This window comes from Heteronotia binoei, chromosome 16 (assembly GCF_032191835.1).
Source record: "Heteronotia binoei isolate CCM8104 ecotype False Entrance Well chromosome 16, APGP_CSIRO_Hbin_v1, whole genome shotgun sequence".
Lineage (NCBI taxonomy): Eukaryota > Metazoa > Chordata > Lepidosauria > Squamata > Gekkonidae > Heteronotia > Heteronotia binoei.
In genome coordinates this window covers 36,445,302-36,468,011 of record NC_083238.1, presented here as the reverse complement: position 1 = coordinate 36,468,011, position 22,710 = coordinate 36,445,302, and the positions used below count along the sequence as shown (strand labels likewise).

The 22,710-nt window shown below is 42.4% G+C and overlaps 1 protein-coding gene across 4 annotated transcripts in view; it reads right to left on the bottom strand.

Moving 5' to 3' along the window:
* The window catches only part of OSBPL6 (oxysterol binding protein like 6), a 194,242-nt gene that overhangs the window by 58,264 nt on the left and 113,268 nt on the right, over window positions 1-22,710 (bottom strand). For 2 of the 4 annotated variants that reach the window (XM_060256911.1, XM_060256913.1), the window contains exons 9-11: window positions 18,721-18,824; window positions 16,656-16,748; window positions 6,683-6,848 (exon numbers count right to left, since the gene is read on the bottom strand). In XM_060256911.1, coding sequence (XP_060112894.1) covers window positions 6,683-6,848; window positions 16,656-16,748; window positions 18,721-18,824 — 363 coding nt within the window. Of the gene's footprint in view, window positions 1-6,682; window positions 6,849-12,833; window positions 12,909-16,655; window positions 16,749-18,720; window positions 18,825-22,710 lie in introns of all 4 variants that reach the window. The other 2 variants (XM_060256910.1, XM_060256912.1) reach the window with 2 other exon arrangements.

The window sequence follows — 22,710 nt, the reverse complement described above, 5'->3', positions numbered from 1 at the left end:
TCTTGATCTCTCTTCAAAAGACAAACAAGTATGACTGTTCCTGTAATGCTGCATTAATAAGGAGAGGTTACTTTGCTCTTCAAACAGCCCCTTTGATTAGGCAACATTTTGCAAAGAAAGCAATCGGTGCGAGGTTTTCTCGATGGCATGTTCAATAAATATCTTTGGCTGCAGAGACAAACAACATAAGCTATGCAAAACTGCCCGCATGTCACGTTTCTTTGCTATGTAAACAAGTAGATGCTTTATGGCTGACAAAACTCATACTGTTTCTGTGGTTAGAAAACCATCACTAAGCAATGGTTTGTTTTCCTGCTTGTAGTTGGGGGGGGGGGCACCTCTGGGCTTGACCACACAACAAGTGACCACATCTGGGCACCCCAAAAGAGCTGCATCTCTGGGATGGAACCAGAGTCCATGCAGGGATTCTATCCTCAGCTTGGGTTGCACCACAGCCCTCCAGCTTGCTGGAAGGACTGTAACTCAGCGGGGCTACCAGAAATCTAGTGGGGGATCTGCCAGCAGCTCCAGACCATCTGCTGCAGTCAGGGTGGCTGCCCAGTGTCAAGTTCTGCACAGTCCTTACCAATAACCACTCTTTCATTGATGAACAAAGGTAGCTTATTAAGTGATTAGACAGGTACAGCATGCATGATACTTGGGTCCTGAAGGAGAGCCCCTGAATAATTAATTAATACCCCCAACAATAATAATAATTGCTATATTAAATAAGAGCATGCTTTGCCCCCAAACTAAGGTGTCTGTTGCAATACTGCCATTAGAAATTGACCACCGCCCAGCAGCTGTGAGCTCCAGCTGGAAGATTATATAAGGGAGCAGTCTCCTACAGGCGACTTGCTGTAAATAGATAGAGTGAAGGAATCATGTCATGGAAATTTACTGGGGAGAGTTCCGTGGAGGCGGGATCTTTGAAATCAGATAAGCTTAAGCCAGCCTACTTGCTTGCTTGCTAGGCAACTGTATACACTCAGGGAAATGCAACTCAGTCATTTTGGGGGCCCATGCCCGACTGAGTCCTCCTTTTGGTACCAAAAAGTAAACCTCGCTTCATACCAGTAAGTCTGTGTGGACCTTGTTATTTCTCTGCCTCAGTCCATCCTTTATCCATTCAAATGCAAAGCACCAACCTCTACCAATTACAGTCCCCTCCATTCCGCACTAGCATTCTAAGCCCCTCAGCATGAAGAAAAGAAAGTATACATTCTCCGAGAGTCAGATAACACCAGTTGGCCTCGGTGTCACTGAGTTCCTTTCCCCAGGGTTGAAATGGTTACTTGGCAGAGTACAGACAGTGCCGGCCCTAGGGTGCGTGGCGCCCCAGGCAGGCTACCTGCCCACTTCCCCCCTCCGCCACCGCCCGCCCTCCGCAGTGCCACAGCGCAGTGCCACGCTCCATCGCCACCTCTGGCGTGATCAGAGGAGTGCGGTAATGAGTCTCAGCCCTACACAAGGGCTCAGGCTTCTTCTAAGAGCACGCTGGAGGAGGCTCTTCCCCCCTCACTTCTGGAACCGAAAGTGAGGGAGGAGTGAACTGGAAGTGAGGGAGGAGTAAAACTCCTCCAGAGTAGGGCTGAGTCTCGTCGCTCCTCTGATCGCATAGGCGGGGGTGGGGGTGGAGCATGGTGCTGTGCTGAGGAAGGGAAGGGAGGGGGTGGGCGGTGGTGGTGGCAGCGGCAGGGTGGGGGGAGACAGACAATTGACTTGGGGAGGGGGATGAGCCCCATTTGGTGCACCCCTTCCAGGCATCCTAGTCAACCGGCTAGTTTGCCTAGTGGGTGAGCCGGCCTTGGGTACAGACATAACAGGTCAATAATAAGCTCAGCAGAATTCAGAGAGGTTACATGAAGTCATTTACAATACTGTGACTGAAATCAAGGCAAGAGGCACTCCTGACACTCAGGCCACACCTACTGAGGCAAACAGTGACCCCAGGGGGGCAGGAAGGGGGGATACGAAAGTACCACAAGCCACAAAAAGGACTTTGGGAGGCCACAGGCTTGGACAGGAGGAAAAAGGCAAAACTTTTTGAAACTCAATAGTCCCACTGATGGCTGATCCAGGAGAGGGGTTTGCAAGGGCCATCAGTAGCTATTTAAACTCCCTCAGCTCAATGTCATGGCCACAGTTGGATTTACTCTTCTCTTCAGGTCAGCTACCCAGACAGAGTTAAGAGGAAGATCCCAGTAAAGCACCCCCCTCCCCTCCACATCTGAGGTGTCTGCATGCTGGAGAAAGAAACTACAACTCCTTCAATGAAGCGGAAGAGGAGACAACCGAGGGGCCAAACTCCTTCCCATCATTACCTCAGACCATGAAAATTTGAACAGCCTTCACTCTGCACTGCCAGCACCGAGTCATGTCTTGACACTGATGTGGGAAAAGAGGCTTTAAAGGTTCAATTGACAGCCGCAAGTGGTGACCTAATTCCCTTCTTGCCTCTGACAATGTGTTTTTAGGGTTGTCAGCTCTGGATTAGGAAATACCTAGAGATTTGGGGGTGGAGCCTGAAGAGGGTGGAGTTTGGGGGTATAACACCACAGAATCCAACTGCAAAAGCAGCCATTTTCTTCAGGTAAACTGATCTCTGTTACCTGGAGATCAGCTGTAATAGGAGATCTCCAGGTACCACCTGGAGGTTGGCAGACCTGCATGTTTCATGTTCCCTCCTACAGCACCTACATAGCTTGCTGGAATGGGACAAGGTCCAGCTCCTAGCACAACATCAAACTATAGTTTTTGCTAAAAAAAACCAGAAGTCATGAATGGGCCATGTGCATAGAGGGAGAAGGAAGAATGTGAACAGGGAACTCATTCATGCGGCACAAAACCACACTTCTTTCATTCTGCAGAATATGTAAAATGGAATTTGGTCACTCAGGAGGACATTTTTGGTCAGACCATTTTTATAAAGCAAACATTGTTCTCCAGCCTTTTAATTCTAATTTATTATATGTAATAGACAGGGGTGGAATTCTAGCAGGAGCTCCTTTGCATATTAAGCCACACACACCCAATGTAGGCTCTTTAAGCTCTTGGAGGACTGGCTTACATCGGGGGGTGGGGCCTAATATGCAAAGGAGCCCCTGCTAGAATTCCACTCCCAGTTGTCTCCTGTGATCCAATGCTTTTATACTGCCTTTTTCTTGCCTGTATTACACTGTTTCCAGTTCACTGTTTCTTGCTGAGGCTCAAGGGACAGTTAGAAAGGTAGACTACAAATAAAATAAGTAAATAAATAAATAAATAAATATTATGTTGGCTCTATCGCCCAATGAGGTACAACAGAAAGCTTATCAATGAGAGATAAACAAGCGAGGAACCCATAAGGACTTGCAGGGAGCATCTCACTTCTCCTCCCTCACTATCTTATCTTTCCCTTTCCTGAAAACCCTAAAGTCTCTCCCTTTGCCTGCTTCCTTCTCTCCTTCCACACACCAGCCTACCTTTTATCTACCCCCTCCCTCATCTTCAGCTTATTAAATTTATATCCTGCCCTTCCCAAAATGGGCTCAGGGCAGGTAACATCAAGATTACATAAATTAAAAACCAGTTATTATATAGGCATTAAAAAGGTAAAACAGTTAAATGATTAAACATTTAAAAGATGATGACAAGGGAAAGGGAAATCAGAATGGATAAAACAAATTCAAAGTCCTCCCATAAATTGGACATGTTGTAACAGGAGTACACCACTCATATCAGAACTCCACTTGGGAAAGATAGTAAGGGCACTTCTGTGCAAGGAGACCAGATCATTGGGTAATTTGTGATTTATTTACTACATTTACGCCCCATCCTTCTGCAAATTGCAGACCCAAATCAGCATATGTGATTCTTCTCTCCTCCATTTAACCTTCACAACAACCTTGAGGTAAGTTAGGTAGAATGTGTATGACTGGCTCAAATACACCTAGTGAACTTTCCGTAGCTTTTTTTGTAGCAGGAACTCCTTTGTATATTAGGACACCCCCACCCTGATGTGGCCAATCCTCCAAGAGCTTAAAGGGCTCTTAGTACAGGGCCTACTGTAAGCTCCAGGAGGATTGGCTACATCAGGGATGTGTGGCTTAATATGCAAAGGAATTCCTGCTACAAAAAAAAAAAGCCCTGGAGCTTCCACTCATGGTCATGAAGGTAATATTGTAGCAAGTTGCTTGATGGTTGCTGCCCTGCTTGGCCCCAGTGAGTCCTCCTCAAAGGCCAAAACAGCCCTTAAAAAGGCCCTGCCACCCCCCCTCTCTTTTTATATGCAGAAACCAAGGCTAGAATTGACAGGCACACTGTTGTAGTTACCATGTAACTATCACAGACAGCATTTGTTTCTTAAAGCTGCAAGCATTCTTTTTACCAGTTTAAGGTTATTTTAACCTCCCCAGTGTATTTTTTTTTAATATTTCAGATTTTTCTACAAACCTCAGGCTTTTTTCAGGTTTGTCAAAAGATTGGTCTTGTTTGTTCACCACTCCAGTCTTTGGATAATGGGACAGAGCACAGGAAATTGCATCACATTAACAAAAACAGCTCACAAACCTTCTTGGATAGATAATTAGGGAGGGACTATGCTGCTGTGTATAGCTTACTCAAAGTAGGATCCTATTATGTGATTTTTGCTGCACTTCAAGTGTTATGTAAATACTTATGCTATACACTTCTTTCTGGTTGGTTTGAGACTTCTACAAACCAAATGCCCTAAGGCCTTTTTAAGGATATTATTGAATATCCAATTTTGTTGATTATATTGACTTGCTATGTGCAATCAGCCTTGAGTTCCTGTGAGAATAAGTAATGCAAATCAAATAAATAAATAAAATTGAAGTATCCTCAAATTTGGCTGGGTTGACTATTAGAATATAGAAATGGGGACCCACAACAAAATGTTGCTGATCGTGCAGAGGTTTATTCTCTTATTCTAAATGGTGAGGTACTCATTGTGGGGGGATCTTCCCACTCCACTGCTCTGTCAATGCCTCCCTCTCTTCCACCTACTGTGGCTACCGAGCTGCATGCTCCCGACCCTGACTCTACTCCTCTACCCACTCCTTCTTGCCTAGCTGCCTGCCTGCAGTCTCTATCTTGGTACTTGCCTGACCACTGAGGAAAAACTTGGGGGGGGAGGGAGAGGCAGTTCAGGCAAAACCACTGAAGGTAGGCAGCTAGGCACTCATCTGGCCACTTCCAGTGGCATTGTCTGAGCCGAGACTGAGGTGACAGCACTGCAGACAGGTGACTGAGCCAGGAGGCTTCTCCTTGCCCACCCACAACTCCAGAGGCATTGCTCAAGCTGCCCTTCCTGACTCTTCTCCCTCCTCAACTATATTAGTGGCAACAGCTTCTCCAAGTGCCTGGCTACTTGCAGCCTCAACAACAGTAGCTGCCCACTCAACAGATCTGCTGACTCAGCAGTGGCAGAGGAGGATACTCAGCTGCCCACTCAATTGTGGGGGGGAGATGCAGCCCAGCTAATAGAGATACACTGTGTGCACAAATGCAGGCTATGCTCTTCTGTTTGGGGAGATTTACAACCCTCACTCATTTTTAAAAGGAGTTAGATGTTTCTGAAAGCTGCGGAGAGGGGAGGGGGCTGTATTGAAAAATCTTACATCTATGTAAATTGCTCCAGTCTGTGGGTTTAAACATCTGCAGATCAGGGAATACTTCACTATTAGATATAAGATCAAATTTTCAGAAGGAGATATTTGTCATCATCTTCTTCCTTTGCTGCCCATATTCTGTTCAAGGACAGCACTGAAAGAAAGTTTCTTCCTGTTTTTCAAAAACATCAGGATAAAATCCACATATTTCTGGTAAGCCTGGAGGTGGCTCTGAGACATGCTGAGCTAGGCTGTTTGAAGGGTGACTGATACTATGAGAAGTTGTTTCTGCTCTACTGTTCAAGTGTGTCAGCATGCTACTCTGTACCTACACTTCTTAGCAGCAGGCAATTTTTTAAAATATGTTTATTGCTGTGTAATAAATTAAATGGAACTGTGTCTTAATGGGCTTAAGTGCAATGGAGCGTATCCTTTGAATCTGACACAAAAATTGTAAGAGCTGACAAGTTTCTCATATATTTTGAAAAGCTTCAGACACCCCTTGACTGTATTCATACCTGGCATGTGCCAATCAAGTGTAAAAGACACTTCCTCGACCCACACGGTTCCAGCGTTCAAAAACAAACCCAAAGCCCTGTGGTATAAACACCATGGGATGATCAGCTCCCACACAGCCTTTGGCTGTGTGTGAAGGAGATCTGAAAGTGTTGATAAAGTATTTTAAACACAAAGGTTCTTTTTTTAGGGACCAGAGGAAAAAATTGAAAAAAGAATTTCTCAGTAATTTTCCCATTCAAGCGTCATTTTGTAGCAGGAGCTCCTTTTGCATATTAGGCCACACACCCCTAATGTAGCCAATCCTCCAAAAGTTTACAGTAGGCCCTATCATGAGAGCCCTGTAAGTTCTTCAAAGATTGGCTACATCAGGGGTGTGTGGCCTAATACGCAAAGGAGCTCCTGCTACAAAATGAGCCCTGGTCCCATTCATCCTCTTCTTTTCCTTCCTCTGCCAATGAAACAAGGCAACACACAAATCACATACATATACAGCTCTGGGCAAAACTCAATTAATATTACCAGCAGGATGCAGTTTGTACACATGCCATTACCTTTCTGTGCCATGAGGCAAAACTCTTCTTGCAGTTTTATGTAGTCCATGGAGCTGTCCAGGGGGTCAGATACGTGGCTCGGAGGAGTCTGAAATTCGATGTCTGCACAAAGGTTAGGATTGGAGGAATGCAGACGAACAGGAGACATTGTAGCACTGAAAGGGACCTAAATTGAGAAGTAACAGATACACGCGACTGCATCTTTCCTCCATGGCACATCAGGAATGTAACCATAAGGCATTTCTCATGTTATTCTGACCCTTAATATCTGCACATTCACTGAGACATGGGTATTTTGCCCCCTCCTTTGTAGCAAGAGTTCTACTTATTTTGATGAATCCATCAAAACCAGGTTTTTTCCTTGCAAACCGATGATGATGCACACTGAACATCAACTTGAGTTGCCCTTAGGGCATACAAGTCTAAAAAGTTATCAATTCACATCCATGCAACTATCTAACAGCTCTCTTCCACCATTGGATGAAGAAATTCAGTGGATCTTCATCATGGTTAACAACATGAGAAACCAAACAAATCTTGATGCATGGCAAAACATAATCCCACATTGTACTGGGGGAGGAATTAAATAATGGATTTTCAAGTATGAGTATAAGAAATGTTCTAGAACCATTCAGAGAAAAGCAGAAAAGTGAAGGGCGGCATTTTTTGAGTGAGAATTTCTGTTTCATTTTCAGTTTGGCCTTCATACTTGTATGAAGAATGTGTTAGTGGACAAAGTGTCAAATTTAAAAGGCGCTAGTTTTGCCCCACCCCCACCCCAAAATACAGGTAAACAACTCCAAAATGAGATTTATAACCGATTTAAGAAAGCACATCAGGAAATCAATTAAATCCAACCCATTAGTACATCTGCAAATCATACTGCATGAAACTTTACACTCTCTGTGTGGATAGTTCTCTTTTAATCCAAAAAAGACATGTTTTACTTTCAGGTATTTATCTATAGCAGGGCTTTTTTTGTAGCAGGAACGTCTTGGCATATTAGGCCAGACACCCCTGATGTAATCAATCTACCAAGAGTTTACAGGGCCTACTGTAAGCTCCAGGAGGATTGGCTACATCAAGGGTATGTGGCCCAATATGCAAAGGAGTTCCTGCTACAAAAAAAAGCCCTGTATAGCATTCATAGAAAAACACAAAGCCAGGTCATCTCTTGAACTATGCCTCCAGCTTGTTCTGCCATCTCCACTTCTCATTCCTTTAAAAAAAAAACAGTTTTACATATACATTAAGTATAGGAATGTCACCGAATATCATGAACACACTTTCAATTTAAAAATTCTAGATTCTAACAGCAGTTGGGATGAAACTGCAGTTTCTTTATATTCTAACCATAATATAGCAGAATTTGATAAGGTTATTACCATTCACATGGACTTTTTTTGTCTCAATAGCATATACATGGTGCTTAAAAAGCCCCAAACAAACTGGGAAAAGCCAACAAAAACAGGTGAACAAATAAAGAGTCACAAGGATAACAGATGGCATATTCGTACATCCCTTCTTAGATGTATATGAATTTTATATATACATGTTATTCTGTGTGTGTAGTTTACTAATGTGTACATCATACATATCTAAAATAACTATACTCATGCACATACACATACATCAATGATGCTTTTTTAAAAAATTACATACACGTATATATTACTATTCTACAGCATACATGCAGGCAAGGCAAAAGTACACAGCCTTATGTGATGTCCGCAGCCCAACATTCAAGTGTTTCTGGTTTAACACCTTTGCAATCCACTTTGGCACTCCAATACAAAGTGAAGTGCTGAATTACAATGCTATTCAAACGTGGAATAAATCCATGCTCATTTAAAAGTCAATGACTGAAAAATTAGCACAAAATATATTAACATGCTTCTGAAACATCCTGAACAGTAGCCGGTATAAAAAGTCATATTACTCTACACTTCAAAAGAAAACAAACTCAATGACCAGAACCAGTGAGAACTAGCTTAAAATAAGGTGTGGAAGGTACAAGAGTTATCCCACATTCCTCTCATTCCAGTAACTGACCCCTGGAAAGATTAGTGGGACTTGTGCAGCAGAATAGCCACACAGGTTTGGGCTATGCCAGAAGGTGGGAATAGGAAATGAAATCTCCTCCTCCACTCCCATCAGCGGACCAGTGCTTGTGGAAGACACAAAAGGAGCAGTTTAACCCCTCTCCACCCCACAATGACCTGATGACCTGCACAAATACTCCTGAGAAGTTCTGTGACTTCAGGAGTCTGGGAGTAGAAGGGGATATGGGACCAGACAGGAACACAGGGGGCGGGGGGAGGAGACCAGTGTTCCATGCACATATGATCAGATACAACCACTTTGTTTCATTCCTTTTAGGGACATGGGCCCTGGTAACTATAGATCTCAAAGTTTTGATTATCAGCTAAAAATTATTTTGTGAGTGATAACACAACTTTTCACACAAATGTTTGCTACAGCTACCCTTCCTTCATGAATTTCTAGTGGTTCTCCAGCAATAATGTCCAAAAAATACTTAATTTTCTCTTATACATTTATACCTGAACTAAAATTAGATTGAAAAAAGTATTGGGGGGTTGCTTAAACAACAAAAATAAGATAATAAGTTCTTTTCCTGAGGGATACTCCTTCAGGATGAAGCACACTTATATTCCATACTAAATTGACACCACCCCTTTTAACAGTCCTTTAGACTTGTTCTTTTGGAAAACATTCTCAGATCTCAAGCTACTCATTCAAACTTTATAACCTGCCAACAATCAACAAGCGTATTGTTTACCAAAGTTCCATGCAAGACAGTTCAAAGTAGAACCTATAAACAGCTAAATTTAAAAAAAAACAATTAAATTAAATGAATGATGGAATTCACTGGCAGTGACCGTGGTGACGGCCACAAACACAGATGACTTCAAAAGGGGATTACAGATTCACAGATGATAGGTTCCATCAGTGGCTACTACCGATGATGACTGAAAGGAATCTCTACCTCAGAACTTCAGAATATCAGTGTTAGGAGGCAACGCTGGGAAAGTCTTCCATTTCTGTACCCTCTTTTGTTGGCTCTCCAGGGCAACTGAATTACCCACTTTGTGAAGCATGTTGTACTAAGGACATTGGACTAAGATGGAAGACTGGTTTGATCGTTCAGAGTCCTTCTTATGTTCAGCTGTCCTTTAAAACGAATTTGGAAAATCAGCTGTAGAGGAAAGTTCCGTTGAGGGTAGCTAAGGGCCCTTGCTGGCATTTGTTCCCTTTGTGCTGATACTGGGTCATGTGACCTCAGAACCCACACAGAAACTACCATCAGTGGAGCAGGAGAAGACAAGGAGAGGTTTAATGCATTCACACAGGCCCGTAGTCATGGGACGCACCTGTGGGGCACTGCCCCCCAACTTCCAGATCAGCACCCCCCCCTCACTTCCAGGGGGCTCTCTGGGGACAGCCTGATTTTTTCCTTTTTTTTGCCATTGCTGAGCTGCCGAAGCGTCGTCAGTGGCGGCTGGAGCTGGGAGAGCTGAGCAGGGCACAGTGCCCTGTAGCAGCAAAAGCAGCAGACAGGGAGGCGGAGGAGCAGGAAGCAGAGGAAGCTGCGTGGAATGGGCTGGGGAGGGGGAGGTTGAAGGAAACCTCGCTGCTTTCACACAAGGTGCAGTCCCTTCTTGACTCCAAGGTTTTGGGGTTGGCTACCTCAACTTGGCCACTTTCAGAGCCTCCAGTCTTTGCCCCTACCCCAGACAGCTTCACAGTGGATGGGAAAGGGTGCCCCCTAACTTTTTTAAAATCCCCACCACACACACTTTTAACATCCTGGCCATGATCCTGCATTCATGCAATCTATCTTTAGCCCACTCGTGGTTAGGAGCCCTGAAGGAGCAACAGAGGAAAGCCTCTAGAAGCAGTCTTATTGCACAAAGAACTTGAAGACAACTGAATGTAAGGCAGATCATAGGCTTTTACACAAAATAAAGAAATAATATAATCATTCAAACTCATTTCTGTCTAACCAAGGCATCCTGACTCCAACTTGCCCATCTTTTTGTAACATCCCTCTCACCTTCTGATCTGGATATAAAGGCTGATGGAACTTCATTCCATTTGCATCTGACAAAGTAAGCTCTGACTCATGAAAGTTTATACTTGGAAAATTGGGTTGGTCAATAAAGTGCTACTGGACTTCAATTTTGTCCTCTGGATAACCACTTACTGGAACCAAGTTCAATCTGTAATATGCTCTGGAATAAATCCCTGTAATTCAGGCCACTTGTTTAATATTTTGAAGAACAAGGGTGGAATTCTAGCAGGAGCTCTTTTGCATATTAAGCCACATATCCTTGATGTAGCCAATTCTCCAAGAGTTTACAAAAAAGTGCCTTGTAAGCTCTTGGAGGATTGGCTACATCAGGGGATGTGGTCTAATATGCAAAGGAGCTCCTGCTAGAATTCCACCCCTGATGCAGAACATACTCAGTACAGTGTTAATCTAGACCATTAGTTTAATATGGTAATTAGTTTAATACAGTAAGTATGGATCAAAACAGAGGCTGAGCGATTTCTTTCTTTTAAATTGAAAAAATTAACATTAAAAAACCACTACATTCATTTATTTATTCAGCTTATATCCTGCTCCTTTCCCTGCCAAGCAGGGCTCAGGGTGGTTATTTTTTAAGTTTCATTTTTTTAAAAAAGATTTACATGTACATGTATCACTAGAGCCCCCTTATTTTTTTAATGGTCACTGATTTGATTGGTATGACATGGAAACATGAGAGAAATGAAGTAATAACCAGATATACACGATGAAGAGCAAGATACTGAAGGTGCAGAGGGACAAAGTATCAAATCATAGGTGGTTTCTCTTTCCCCGGCCTACTGGTTGGTTAACTGGTTTTATTCTCAAGTAACAGCTGACTTATGGCGAACCTGTGAGGTTTTCAAGGCAAAAAATATTTAGAGGTGGTTTGCTATTGCCTGTCTCTGCATCACAACAACCCTGAATTTCTTTGGTTGTCTCCCTACCAAATTCCAACTGGGGCTGACTGCTATCTTCTGAGATCAAACAAGACCAGGCTAGCTTGGGCTTATCACTATTTGGGAAGGTCAGGTTCCATGATCTGATGAAAGTGGTATAAGCCGATCTGGTCCCTATTGAAGGACCCCATTTCTAACTATGAGCAGGAAAACATGTTAAAGACTGATGGGAACTTATTTGCTTTTGCTCTCTTTTGTTGCTGAATAAGGTGGTGCATCCTTCTTCTATAGCAGGGGTGGCCAACGGTAGCTCTCCAGATGTTTTTTGCCTACAACTCCTATCAGCCCCAGCCAGCATGGCCAAGGGCTAGGGCTGATGGGAGTTGTAGGCAAAAAACATCTGGAGAGCTACTGTTGGCCACCCCTGTTCTAAAGTGACTATGAAGGAGGTGGTCATGAACATTCACAAATCAATGTAAAACTATAGCATATCTTCATGAGGAGCACCATGCATGTGAAAAAGGCATAGAGTCTGGTTCATAAAGTATACAGAAATCCACTCATGCAGTTGTATGAGAAGTATTTTAGGCATGGCCCATGGCTCAATTACAGAGCGCACGCTTCAACAAGCAGAAGATCCCAGGTTCAATTCTTGGCATTTCCAGTTGGAAGGATCTAAAGTGGTTGCTCTTGAGAAAGATTTTTCAGTCCCTGAGACCCTGGACAGAACTATCATTCTAAACAGACAATACTGAGCTAGATGGACCAATGGTCTGACTCCTGTAAGGCAGCTTCTTATGTTCATAATAATTGTGCAGAAATACGTTTGAGCACTTCTTAAGCCTCATTCAAGTTGAACTTGAATGTTTAAGCGCATGCTTAACTCCCTCGCACTGAATCTCAACCAACTTAAACGTGTGGCTAAGACCTGTTCTAAAAACATTTGACACACTTATTTGGTTGCACAGTCAGAAAACATGTGCAAAGTAGGTGGTTCCTGACCTCACGACACATTTTATCACATAGCAGAGTTAGCTTGGTGACCTCCGCTCCCCAAAATGGCCGTCGCCACAAGTAGCCGAAGCGTAGCTCAAGTTCTGAGCATCGGTAGCAGATATCCCCATCTTTAAAATTGTAGTGCCTTGACTGTAAATCCACTCACTGTTGTAGCCACTGCTGCCGCTAGTCTCTGTCGACGCCGTGCAGTGCTGAATTGACTTTTCAGTGTTGTCCCTTCCTGACAGTGAAGAGGAGAAGAATAGGGAAGCAGAGAGAAGGGGGGAGAAAGAATGATGGGATGCAGGAATGTGAAAGAATTTTAGAGAAGGGAGATAGAAACTCTGATGTAACTGCACTAAAGTCACATCATTCCTTAAGAGGGCTGAAAATACAAGTTGTTCTGTGACTGGATATGCACAAAGGGGAGCCCACCCAGTCTGTCAGCTTTATACTCCCATTCGCTGCTAGCCCATGCTAAGCTGAAGTACATTGTTTACAAATCTTGTCACAGTCTAACTGGCACTTTGAGGGCACAGTGACACCATCAGGTACATTCAGACAGCTCTTAGTCAAAGGTGTAAAAAGGAATGTGAACTGGCCCAAATTCTTCAGAGTAGAAAGTTACTGAGAGTTTTAGAGAGAGTGAGGGGTTTTTTTTCCTCACACAAGGAAGTGTGAGGTATTTCAACATGAAAGAATGATCTGCTCTATGATTTTCTTAATAGTACCTGTTACTTGTGAATTACAACTGCATTTCTGAAACCTCGTCATATTATTCAGCATACAAATTGAGAACAAGATGCTATGGAATGAAAAGATGTCAAAAAGAAAACCAAGGCTGTAAACTCCACTGATTAACTGAACATATTTTAGCAAGGATCACCAAAAATGCACTCTCGGTGCTCTGCTGCCACATTAGTGACAGAAGTTATGCACATGTATGGCATAACTGTATTTATGAACTAAAGCTTTCTCTGAGTACAGCTTTAACCTGCCACAGGTTTCAGGGCACAAGTTTTTTCTAGATTTGCAGTTCTCTAAATTCACTGTTTCTATATGATATTCAGTGACTGTCTAGGAGTTCATTTCTTTTCCAAGTTATTCTCCGTTGCTCTCAAAACAACTTCAAGGAGGGAGAAAGATACTTATTTCATCACTATCTGCATGCTACAACTTGCAAAAAATATAGGCATGATTGATAACAGTCCTTCAAACATGCCATTTAAAATCCGAAGTGCCACTCGAGAGAGCATTTGGAAAGTAGTTTCCCAAGGTCAGAGCTAACTTATTTTTATCTTTTGATTGGTATTCTTGAAGGCAACCTCTCATCTTTGTAACCAAGGGCAGCCGTTAATGGGGGATGAGTTATGATTCCTATTTCAAACTTTCCCAATCAACCCTAAAACATTCCATCCTTCACTCAGACATACTTTCCCAGGCCTCATCAGGGCTCTGTCCAACACCAGAAGGAGCAAGTCTCGGACAATCCTCACCCTATCCTTACTGCCTTGTTATTTGCAAAGTCCCTCTGCCGCTGTGGTGGGGGACTCCTCTCATGTGCATGAAGCATGTGTGGCATGATGATGGCACCTGTAAGTGATGACATTGGTCAGGGCACACGCTAGGATTCGCGGTAAAACTCTATGGTACCATAGAGTTTTTACCACAAATCCTAGAGCATTCCCGGCATGACATGCCCTGCATGATGATGTCACTTCTGAGTGACATCATGGCACAGGGCATGTCACGTGACAGCAGGGCTCTTTGTGGGCGGGGATCCTCTGGCGACCTGCCCCTTGTTAGCGTGTTGGGGACCCCCAAACTAGAGGATGTCCTCCCTCAGCAGGAACTTGGCAGCCCTACCCCTCAACTAGAAGATGGAAATAAATCTTGCATCTTGCTGGATCAGATGCTACTGTTCACTTGCAGGAAGAGCAGAAGGAAACAAATAGGAGCCCAAGATTCACTCCTGTCAACCAAAACAGGGTTATACCCTTCTAAATCCATAGAAGGCTATAACTCTGCTTAATACGGCACACTTGGTTCAGGATTACACCAAGGCACAGAAAGACATTATAGGAACAAGACTTAAGCTTGAGTTTGCTCTGGTTTTCTCAAACCCTCCTGAACTTTCTAGTTATTCACAAATCGAAGTATTCAATTTTTATTTGGATGGCAACTGGAAACCATGGTCTGAGTGGCAGCCTGTAAATACAGGGCAGGAGAATATATAAGATTGAGGTTTGTTCACATCACTCCATTATATCTGAATCATCTCAATATCTAACCAGCTGTCAACTGTAGCCAGGAGCTGTTTGGGGTGGGGAGGAGGAGTCGACAGCAAATTCTTGATCCCCTTAGCTGCACATGTGTATTGTAAGTCATAAACACCTTGCTACAGCACCATGCAGAGCAGAAGCTTGTATGTTTGAAGAGTCCATAAACTGACGCTATTTCACATCACTTCCATGGGAAAGAAGGGGGTTCTAGCTATAAAGACATTTCACTGATAAACTGGTCTCCAAATTAATTTAATTCAGTGATTAAAAAAGCAAAATTCAGCAAATCAGAATGGTTTTAGGAAGACCTCATGGAATTTGGGTTAAAAACAGAAAAGATTATCTGCAGACTATCAGAGCAGCCCTGACTATAACACCAGTTAGCTAGATGCAAAGCATGGAGTTGAATCAAAAGGTGTCCTCCTACTTGCAGAAGATTATATCTTTGGATCCAATTCCATGGTTTGGATCCAACACCATATCTCCTCTTTATAAAAATATTAAAATCAGACAACACTACAAAGCCCTAAGAACTCACTCAGATATTTTGCATAATGATGATTTCACAAACTCTGAAAACACTGCATAACAAAGCCAAGGATTGGGAACTGTACAACATAACCCTTTAATTTTTAAAAACCTGACACTTAAAAACAACAGTGTGTCCTCTACTTGTCAACAATTCTAACTTTCCTGGTTTTTCTGAAAGGCACAAAGCCTGACCGTTGACTTCCCTGTGCAAACTTATTCCAATTTCCAAAGCATGTTGCAGCAATCCATTTTCCACTACAGTCTCTGGATCATAACATACCGGAAAAAAAATAATTTGAATAGGATTTCAGAAGCAGACTGTCTTCTTGCTTTAGAGAGCTTCTTCCCATGAAATCCTGCATCATTGATCAAAAAATCCTTCTGAGGCAGCAGTCCTTTTGCTACAGAAAAACAACCTTACCAAGAAAACAGTCTACATCCAGTATTTGTGCTTTAAACCAGAGATATTAGTAGCAATGTAGCAGAACAGTATTAACACAGAGAACACATTTAAAGCACTGCACATGCAAAAAAAGTTGAAAGATTTTTTTGTACAGGATGCTACGTGAACTAACAGTTGAGCAAACGCCTGGATCCAAATCTGAGGCATCTTTCTTGAAAGTACTGATCCTTATCCTAGAAAATCTACGTCCAAAAACTGTGGAGAATTTAAAAGGTGCCATTTTTCACCAGTCATCTAATTCTGCTGTATGCTCTACACTGTATGTGACTAAACAATACTGATTTTGATGGAAGAAGGGTCTGATTCAGTATGCAGTCATTTCATGTGGGTGTTTGAGTCACTTAATGATACGATATGGGTGATGGTGGCAGTGGGTTCAATAGGGCAGAACTAAAAATCCCACTTGGCCCTCTTAATCTCTTTAACCTCCCTAATGTAATTAATCCAGACAGCATTTTTTTTCTTCTAACATTATTCTCCCTGTCTCTGCCTTTCTACGAATTCTTCCACATGTTAACGGAAGGTGGGAAGGAAGAGTGGAGATAGAGGTAAAATAATTTCTGAGCATTGGGCCTTCTTCAAATAACGAATGCCTTTTTAAAAAATAGTGCTTTAAAATCAGCTGGAATGTTTCTGTTTCTCTAACTATTTAACTACCTAAAACTTCAATCAAAAAAAAGGGGGAGAGGGGACAACAGGAAGGGGGAAATACCTGAAGTTGTATTTTAGCGTCTTTGCTGACACTTTTTGTTCGCCATCTTCTTGTGACACGCTTGTCTTTCTTTGAAATATCTACACAGTTAGCCTATGTCACAAAATAGTTAAAAGCAACAAAGCGTTGTGTTAAAGCTTGCATTAACTGACGCAGACAATAAGAGCAAGTTAGTAATCAGAATCTTAGTAACATTTGCGACAAATTAAAGAGTGTAGTAAAAAGGTTAGCTTCTGTTCCACAAACACAGCAAACAAGATGTCCACTTAAGACAAGGTGAGAAGCAAACGAACTTGGACCACAATCCTACAGTCATGTATTTAGGCATCTTCCAACTAGCATTTTGTCTAACCAACAGACTCTTCCTTAAGAGCGTCGTCTTGAGATTTTTGTTGAAGGCTTAGGAGAAGGGGCTGCAGCTCAGTGGCTGAGCATTTACTTGGTGCGCAGAACATTCCAGGTTCAATCCCTGGCATCTCCAGTTAAAAAGAACCAGGCCACAGGTGATGTGAAGGACCTCTACCTGAGATCCAGGAGAACTGCAGCTAATCAGGACAATACTGACCTTGATGGACCAACAGTCTGATTTAGTATCAGGCAGCTTCTTGTGTTCACGTGTCATCATTTTCTAAGGTAACACCACTAGAGAAAAGACCTCTGTTGTGACTTTTCAGTTGTGGAATTCCCTTCCCACAACTGTTCATGTGCTGACAATCATGCATATCCAGCCATCCTGATTTTATGGAGTGGAGCTTTCCTACTCTCCCATTCCTGCTGTGGCTCACTTTATTCCCTGAAATTTTGGTCATGGGAGTTAGTGGACCCTCAGGAACAACATAATGGCCAAGGTGAGGATTTGCAGTGGGAAGCAGTGGCTGTAAATGCCCCCCCTTCTGCAAATGGAAATACCATTCCACTGCAGGAACTGTGGAGCTGGATAAATGCCAGTGTTGTTTTAAGTTACTGGTGCCAAGTTAAGATCCATTTACTTAGGCCTTTCTGAGTTTGTTTTCTGAAGAGTTTCCCAGGGGATTTTCCCTCTGTTCTCTCTGTTGTTTTGAGTTTATTTAGCATATAATCATATTGATTATGTGTTTTTATAGCCATTCTGCTCTTATTTTTCAAAGATTGTGTTTACTGCCAGTTATTACACTATCATTTTATCTTCATGCACTTCTTAACATTATATATGTTGCTGTTTTATTGATTGATGGTTTTTAAGAGTGCTCTGCTGGTATTTTTGCATTAAGGGGTTTCTTTTTTAAACTACAGTTTTATGTTATTATATTTCTTAACATCCTATACTGTTCATCTCTGATGCTTTATCGTGAAGACTATTTTATGCTCTGTTTTAAACCATTTTAGGTTGTATTATGGTAACTGTAGTTTAGTCATTTCGATGCTTATTTTGGTATTTTCCAATAAGTGTCATGAGCCAAGTCTAGGGTGGGGAGATGATTCGGTGGCAAGTCATCTGCTTGGCATGTAGACGGTCCCAGGTTCAAACCATGGCATATCCAGTTAAAAGGATCAGGTGATGTGAAAAACTCCCTGTCTGAGACCTTGGAGAGAGAGAATAAATGCTGATCTTAACAGACCAACAGTTACACTGTGACTTTGCCTTGAGTGGCAGCCCTGCCTTGGGTGGTACCCCTGTCTGACTCACTGTTCTCTGTTTAAAAAAATATGTTAATGAAAATATATGAAGACAAACATCCATGAAAACAGGATTCCAACTCTCCTTCCACAAGACAATCCAACTCACCAACAAAAAGCTGAACATTTGACATAAAGTATGCAAATTAAATAACGATGCAAATTTTGAAAGTTTTGTAACGTTTCTTAGCAAAGAGACCACTGACATCTTTTGGCAATCATATCAAATGCTTCAAATAAAGAACATATTGGATCAGTCTCTGTGGCTCCAGTGTACCAATGGCGGAGATTTCTTCTGATGCAAGAAGCCCTTCTTGCACCAGAGGAAAGAGCCACCACAGAACAGATCCACAAGATCAAACTCACAATATATGTACAACCAGCACCTGAGCTTTAAAACCATATTTACCTGTATATCTGTGAAGTTCGGGGCTGACTGAGTTCTCTGTAGTATTTCTAAGTTTTGAAGAATTTTACTGAGTTCCACAAGGTTTGATTGGCAGTGTGCAAGATCTAAAACACACAAACAAAAAAAGTATTGTTAGTTATCCTGACTAAGATCTTCTTTGCAAAGGCATCTCATGCCATTAGGGAGAATACTTTGTCCCTGTTAGAAGCATGATCAAAGGCACACTGCCTGATGTAGCAAATAAGCAACTACTAAAAACACTTTCTATAAGCATAAAGAGGTACATGCTGAAAAGAGAACTGTGAGATTTTTTTCCCCATTCATCTGAATCATCTTTGTTCTTAATGTGACAAGCTATGGTACACACAGGAAGAGAATTAGGACAAAGAAAATTTTCACCAGTTCTTGGTTGAGGTGGTATACAAAAACGTAGGTAAATTATATATTTTTTATTAGTTCACTTCACATCCAGTCATTCATCTTGTTCAGAGTAGCCTACATTCCCACATAGTTAGGTATATTATTTCAGCAGACGTTCATAGTTCCAGGAATAGGCACAGCAGCTAGCAAGAAGGACCACCCATGCCATGATATTATACCAAATGAAAGGCACAAAGTGATAGCTATATCTTCATATATATATAAATGGAAGCCTTGGATGGGCCATTGGCCTGATCCAACACGGCTTCTCTTACGTTCTTATGTTCCTCTCTGGCTGAATATTCTGCTTCCATTTTTTGTCACACACAAAGTCTAGTTAAATCACCATACTGTATCATTCTGCTCTGTATTCTTCACCATATTGTATTCTTCTGCTAGGCAGGTAATATATATACACACACACACACACACACACACTGTGGCTAATAGCCACTGATGGACCTCTGTTCCATATTTTTATCCAATCCCCTCTTGAAGCTGTCTACGCTTGTAGCCGCCACCACCTCCTGTGGCAGTGAATTCCACATGTTAATCACCCTTTGGGTGAAGAAGTACTTCCTTTTATCTGTTTTAACCTGACTGCTCAGCAATTTCATTGAATGCCCACGAGTTCTTGTATTGTGAGAAAGGGAGAAAAGTACTTCTTTCTCTACTTTCTCCATTCCATGCATAATCTTGTAAACCTCTATCATGTCACCCCGCAGTTGATGTTTCTCCAAGCTAAAGAGCCCCAAGCATTTTAACCTTTCTTCATAGGGAAAGTGTTCCAAACCTTTAATCATTCTAGTTGCCTTTTTCTGCATTTTTTCCAATGCTATAATATCCTTTTTTAGGTGCGGTGACCAGAATTGTACACAGTATTCCAAATGAGATCACACCATCGATTTATACAGGCGCATTATAATACTGGCTGATTTGTTTTCAATTCCCTTCCTAATAATTCCCAGCATGGCGTTGGCCTTTTTTATTGCAAACGCACACTGTCTTGACATTTTCAGTGAGTTATCTACCACGACCCAAAGATCTCTCTCTTGGTCAGTCTCTGCCAGTTCACAACCCATCGACTTGTATTTGTAGCTGGGATTCTTGGCCTCAATGTGCATTACTTTGCACTTGGCCACACCGAACCTCATCTGCCACGTTGATGCCCACTCACTCAGCCTCAACAGATCCCTTTGGAGTGCCTCACAATCCTCTCTGGTTCTCACCACCCTGAACAATTTAGTGTCATCTGCAAACTTGGCCACTTCACTGCTTACTCCAAACTCCAAATCATTAATGAACAAGTTAAAAAGCATGGGACCCAGTACTGAGCCCTGCGGCACCCTACTGCTTACCGTCCTCCACTGCAAGGACTGCCCATTTATACTCACTCTCTGCTTCCTATTAGCCAGTTTTTGATCCACAAGAGGACCTGTCCTTTTACTCCATGACTCTCGAGCTTACTAAGGAGTCTTTAATGAGGAACTTTATCAAAAGCTTTCTAGAAGTCAAGGTAAACAACATCTATTGGGTCCCCTTTGTCCACATGCTTGTTCACCCCCTCAAAGAACTGTAACAGGTTAGTGAGGCAAGATCTTTCCTTACAGAACCCATGCTGAGTCTTCCTCAATAATTTGTGTTCATCAATGTGCCTACTCATTCTGTCCTTGATTATGCTTTCTACCAACTCTCCCGGTATTGAAGTCAGACTGACTGGCCTGTAATTTCCCGGATCTACTCTGGAACCCTTTTTAAAGATGGGGGTGACATTTGCTACCTTCCAGTCCTCAGGAACGGAGGCAGATTTCAATGAAAAATTACATATTTTTGTCAGGAGATCCACAAGTTCAACTTTGAGTTCTTTCAGAACTCTTGTATGTATGCCATCCGGACCTGGTGACTTATTAGTTTTTAATTCGTCAATCAGTTGTAGGACCTCCTCTCTTGTCACCTCAATCTAACTCAGGTCTTTCAACACCCCTTCCAAAATTAGTGGTTCTGGAGGGGGCAAACACTTCTCGTCTTCCACAGTGAAGACGGAGTAAAAAATGCATTCAGCTTCTCAACCATTTCCCTATCCTCCTTCAGTAATCCTTTGACCCCTTGATCATCCAAGGGCCCCACTGCCTCCCTGGCTGGTTTCCTGCTGCTAACATAGTTGAAGAAATGTTTATTGTTGGTCTTTATGTTTTTTGCAATATGCTCCTCATAGTCCCTTTTTGTCTGCCTGATCACAGCCTTGCATTTGATTTGCCACAGCCTGTGTTCCCTTTTATTAATCTCACTTGGACTAGCTTTTCATGGCTTAAAGGAGTCCCTCTTACCTTTTACAGCTTCCATTATTTTGTTAACCATGCAGGCCTTTTCTTATACCTGTTTGTGCCTTTCCTAACTTGTGGTATATATTTTATCTGAGCTTCTAGGATTGTAGTTTTAAATAGCCTCTAAGCTTCCCCAAGGATTTTGACTGCATTTACCTTTCCTTTCAGTTTCCTCTTCACTTGCCTCCTCATCTCAGAGAATTTACCTCTTTTAAAGTTAAACATGGTTGTGCTGGTCTTTTGGAGCAACTCCCTATTTATACAAATGGTGAAATCAAAAACGTTATGGTCACTGCTCCCAAGCGGTACAATCACTTTTACATCTCTCACCAAGTCTTGGGCTTAACTTAGGACCAAATCCAGGATCGCCCCACCCCTGCTAGGTTCTGTGACCATCTGCTTCATAGCACAGTTATTGAGAGCATCTAGAAACTCAATCTCTTTCTCTTGACCTGAACACATATTGACCCAATCAATCTGTGGGTAGTTAAAATCACCTATTACGACACAGTTTTTACGTTTAGCCACTACCTTTAATCCTTGCATCATATTATAATCGTCCTCTATCTTCTGATTTGGTGGGCAATAACAAACTCCCATAGTTAAATTTGCTTTTGGGCCCTCTATTTCGACCCAAAGCATTTCTAGAAGGGAATTTAATTCCCTTACTGGACTGTATACCCTCTCTGAGACACCCCATCCCCAACCCTTCCTTCCCTATCCTTACGATATAACTTATATCCAGGAATCACCGTGTCCCATTGATCCTCCTCATTCCACCAAGTTTCTAAAATTCCCACAATGTCTATGTTTTCCCCCAACACTAAACATTCCAACTCACCAATTTTACTTTGAACACATTTAGCATTTGTATACAAACATCTATAATTTCCCAGGCAAGTTAGGCCCGCAACCTTCCTCTTGCTGCCTCAAGACTTTGGCAGACACCCCATACTGTTTGTCACCATCTCAGTGGACAACTCTGATCCTATTTACCCAGTAGGAAAGTAACAGCTAACCCTTCATCTCTTTGAGATGAGTCCTCCCAAACCAGAGACATTTCATCTCCTGCCAGCTTTCCCCTAAGATTTAGTTTAAAAACTGCTCTGCCACCTTTTTGATTTTAAGCGCCAGCAGCCTGGTTCCATCTGGGGACAAGTAGAGACCGTCTCTTTTGTACAGCTCCTGCTTGTTCCAGAAAGCATCCCAGTGCCTAACAAACTTAAACCCTTCCTCCCTACACCAT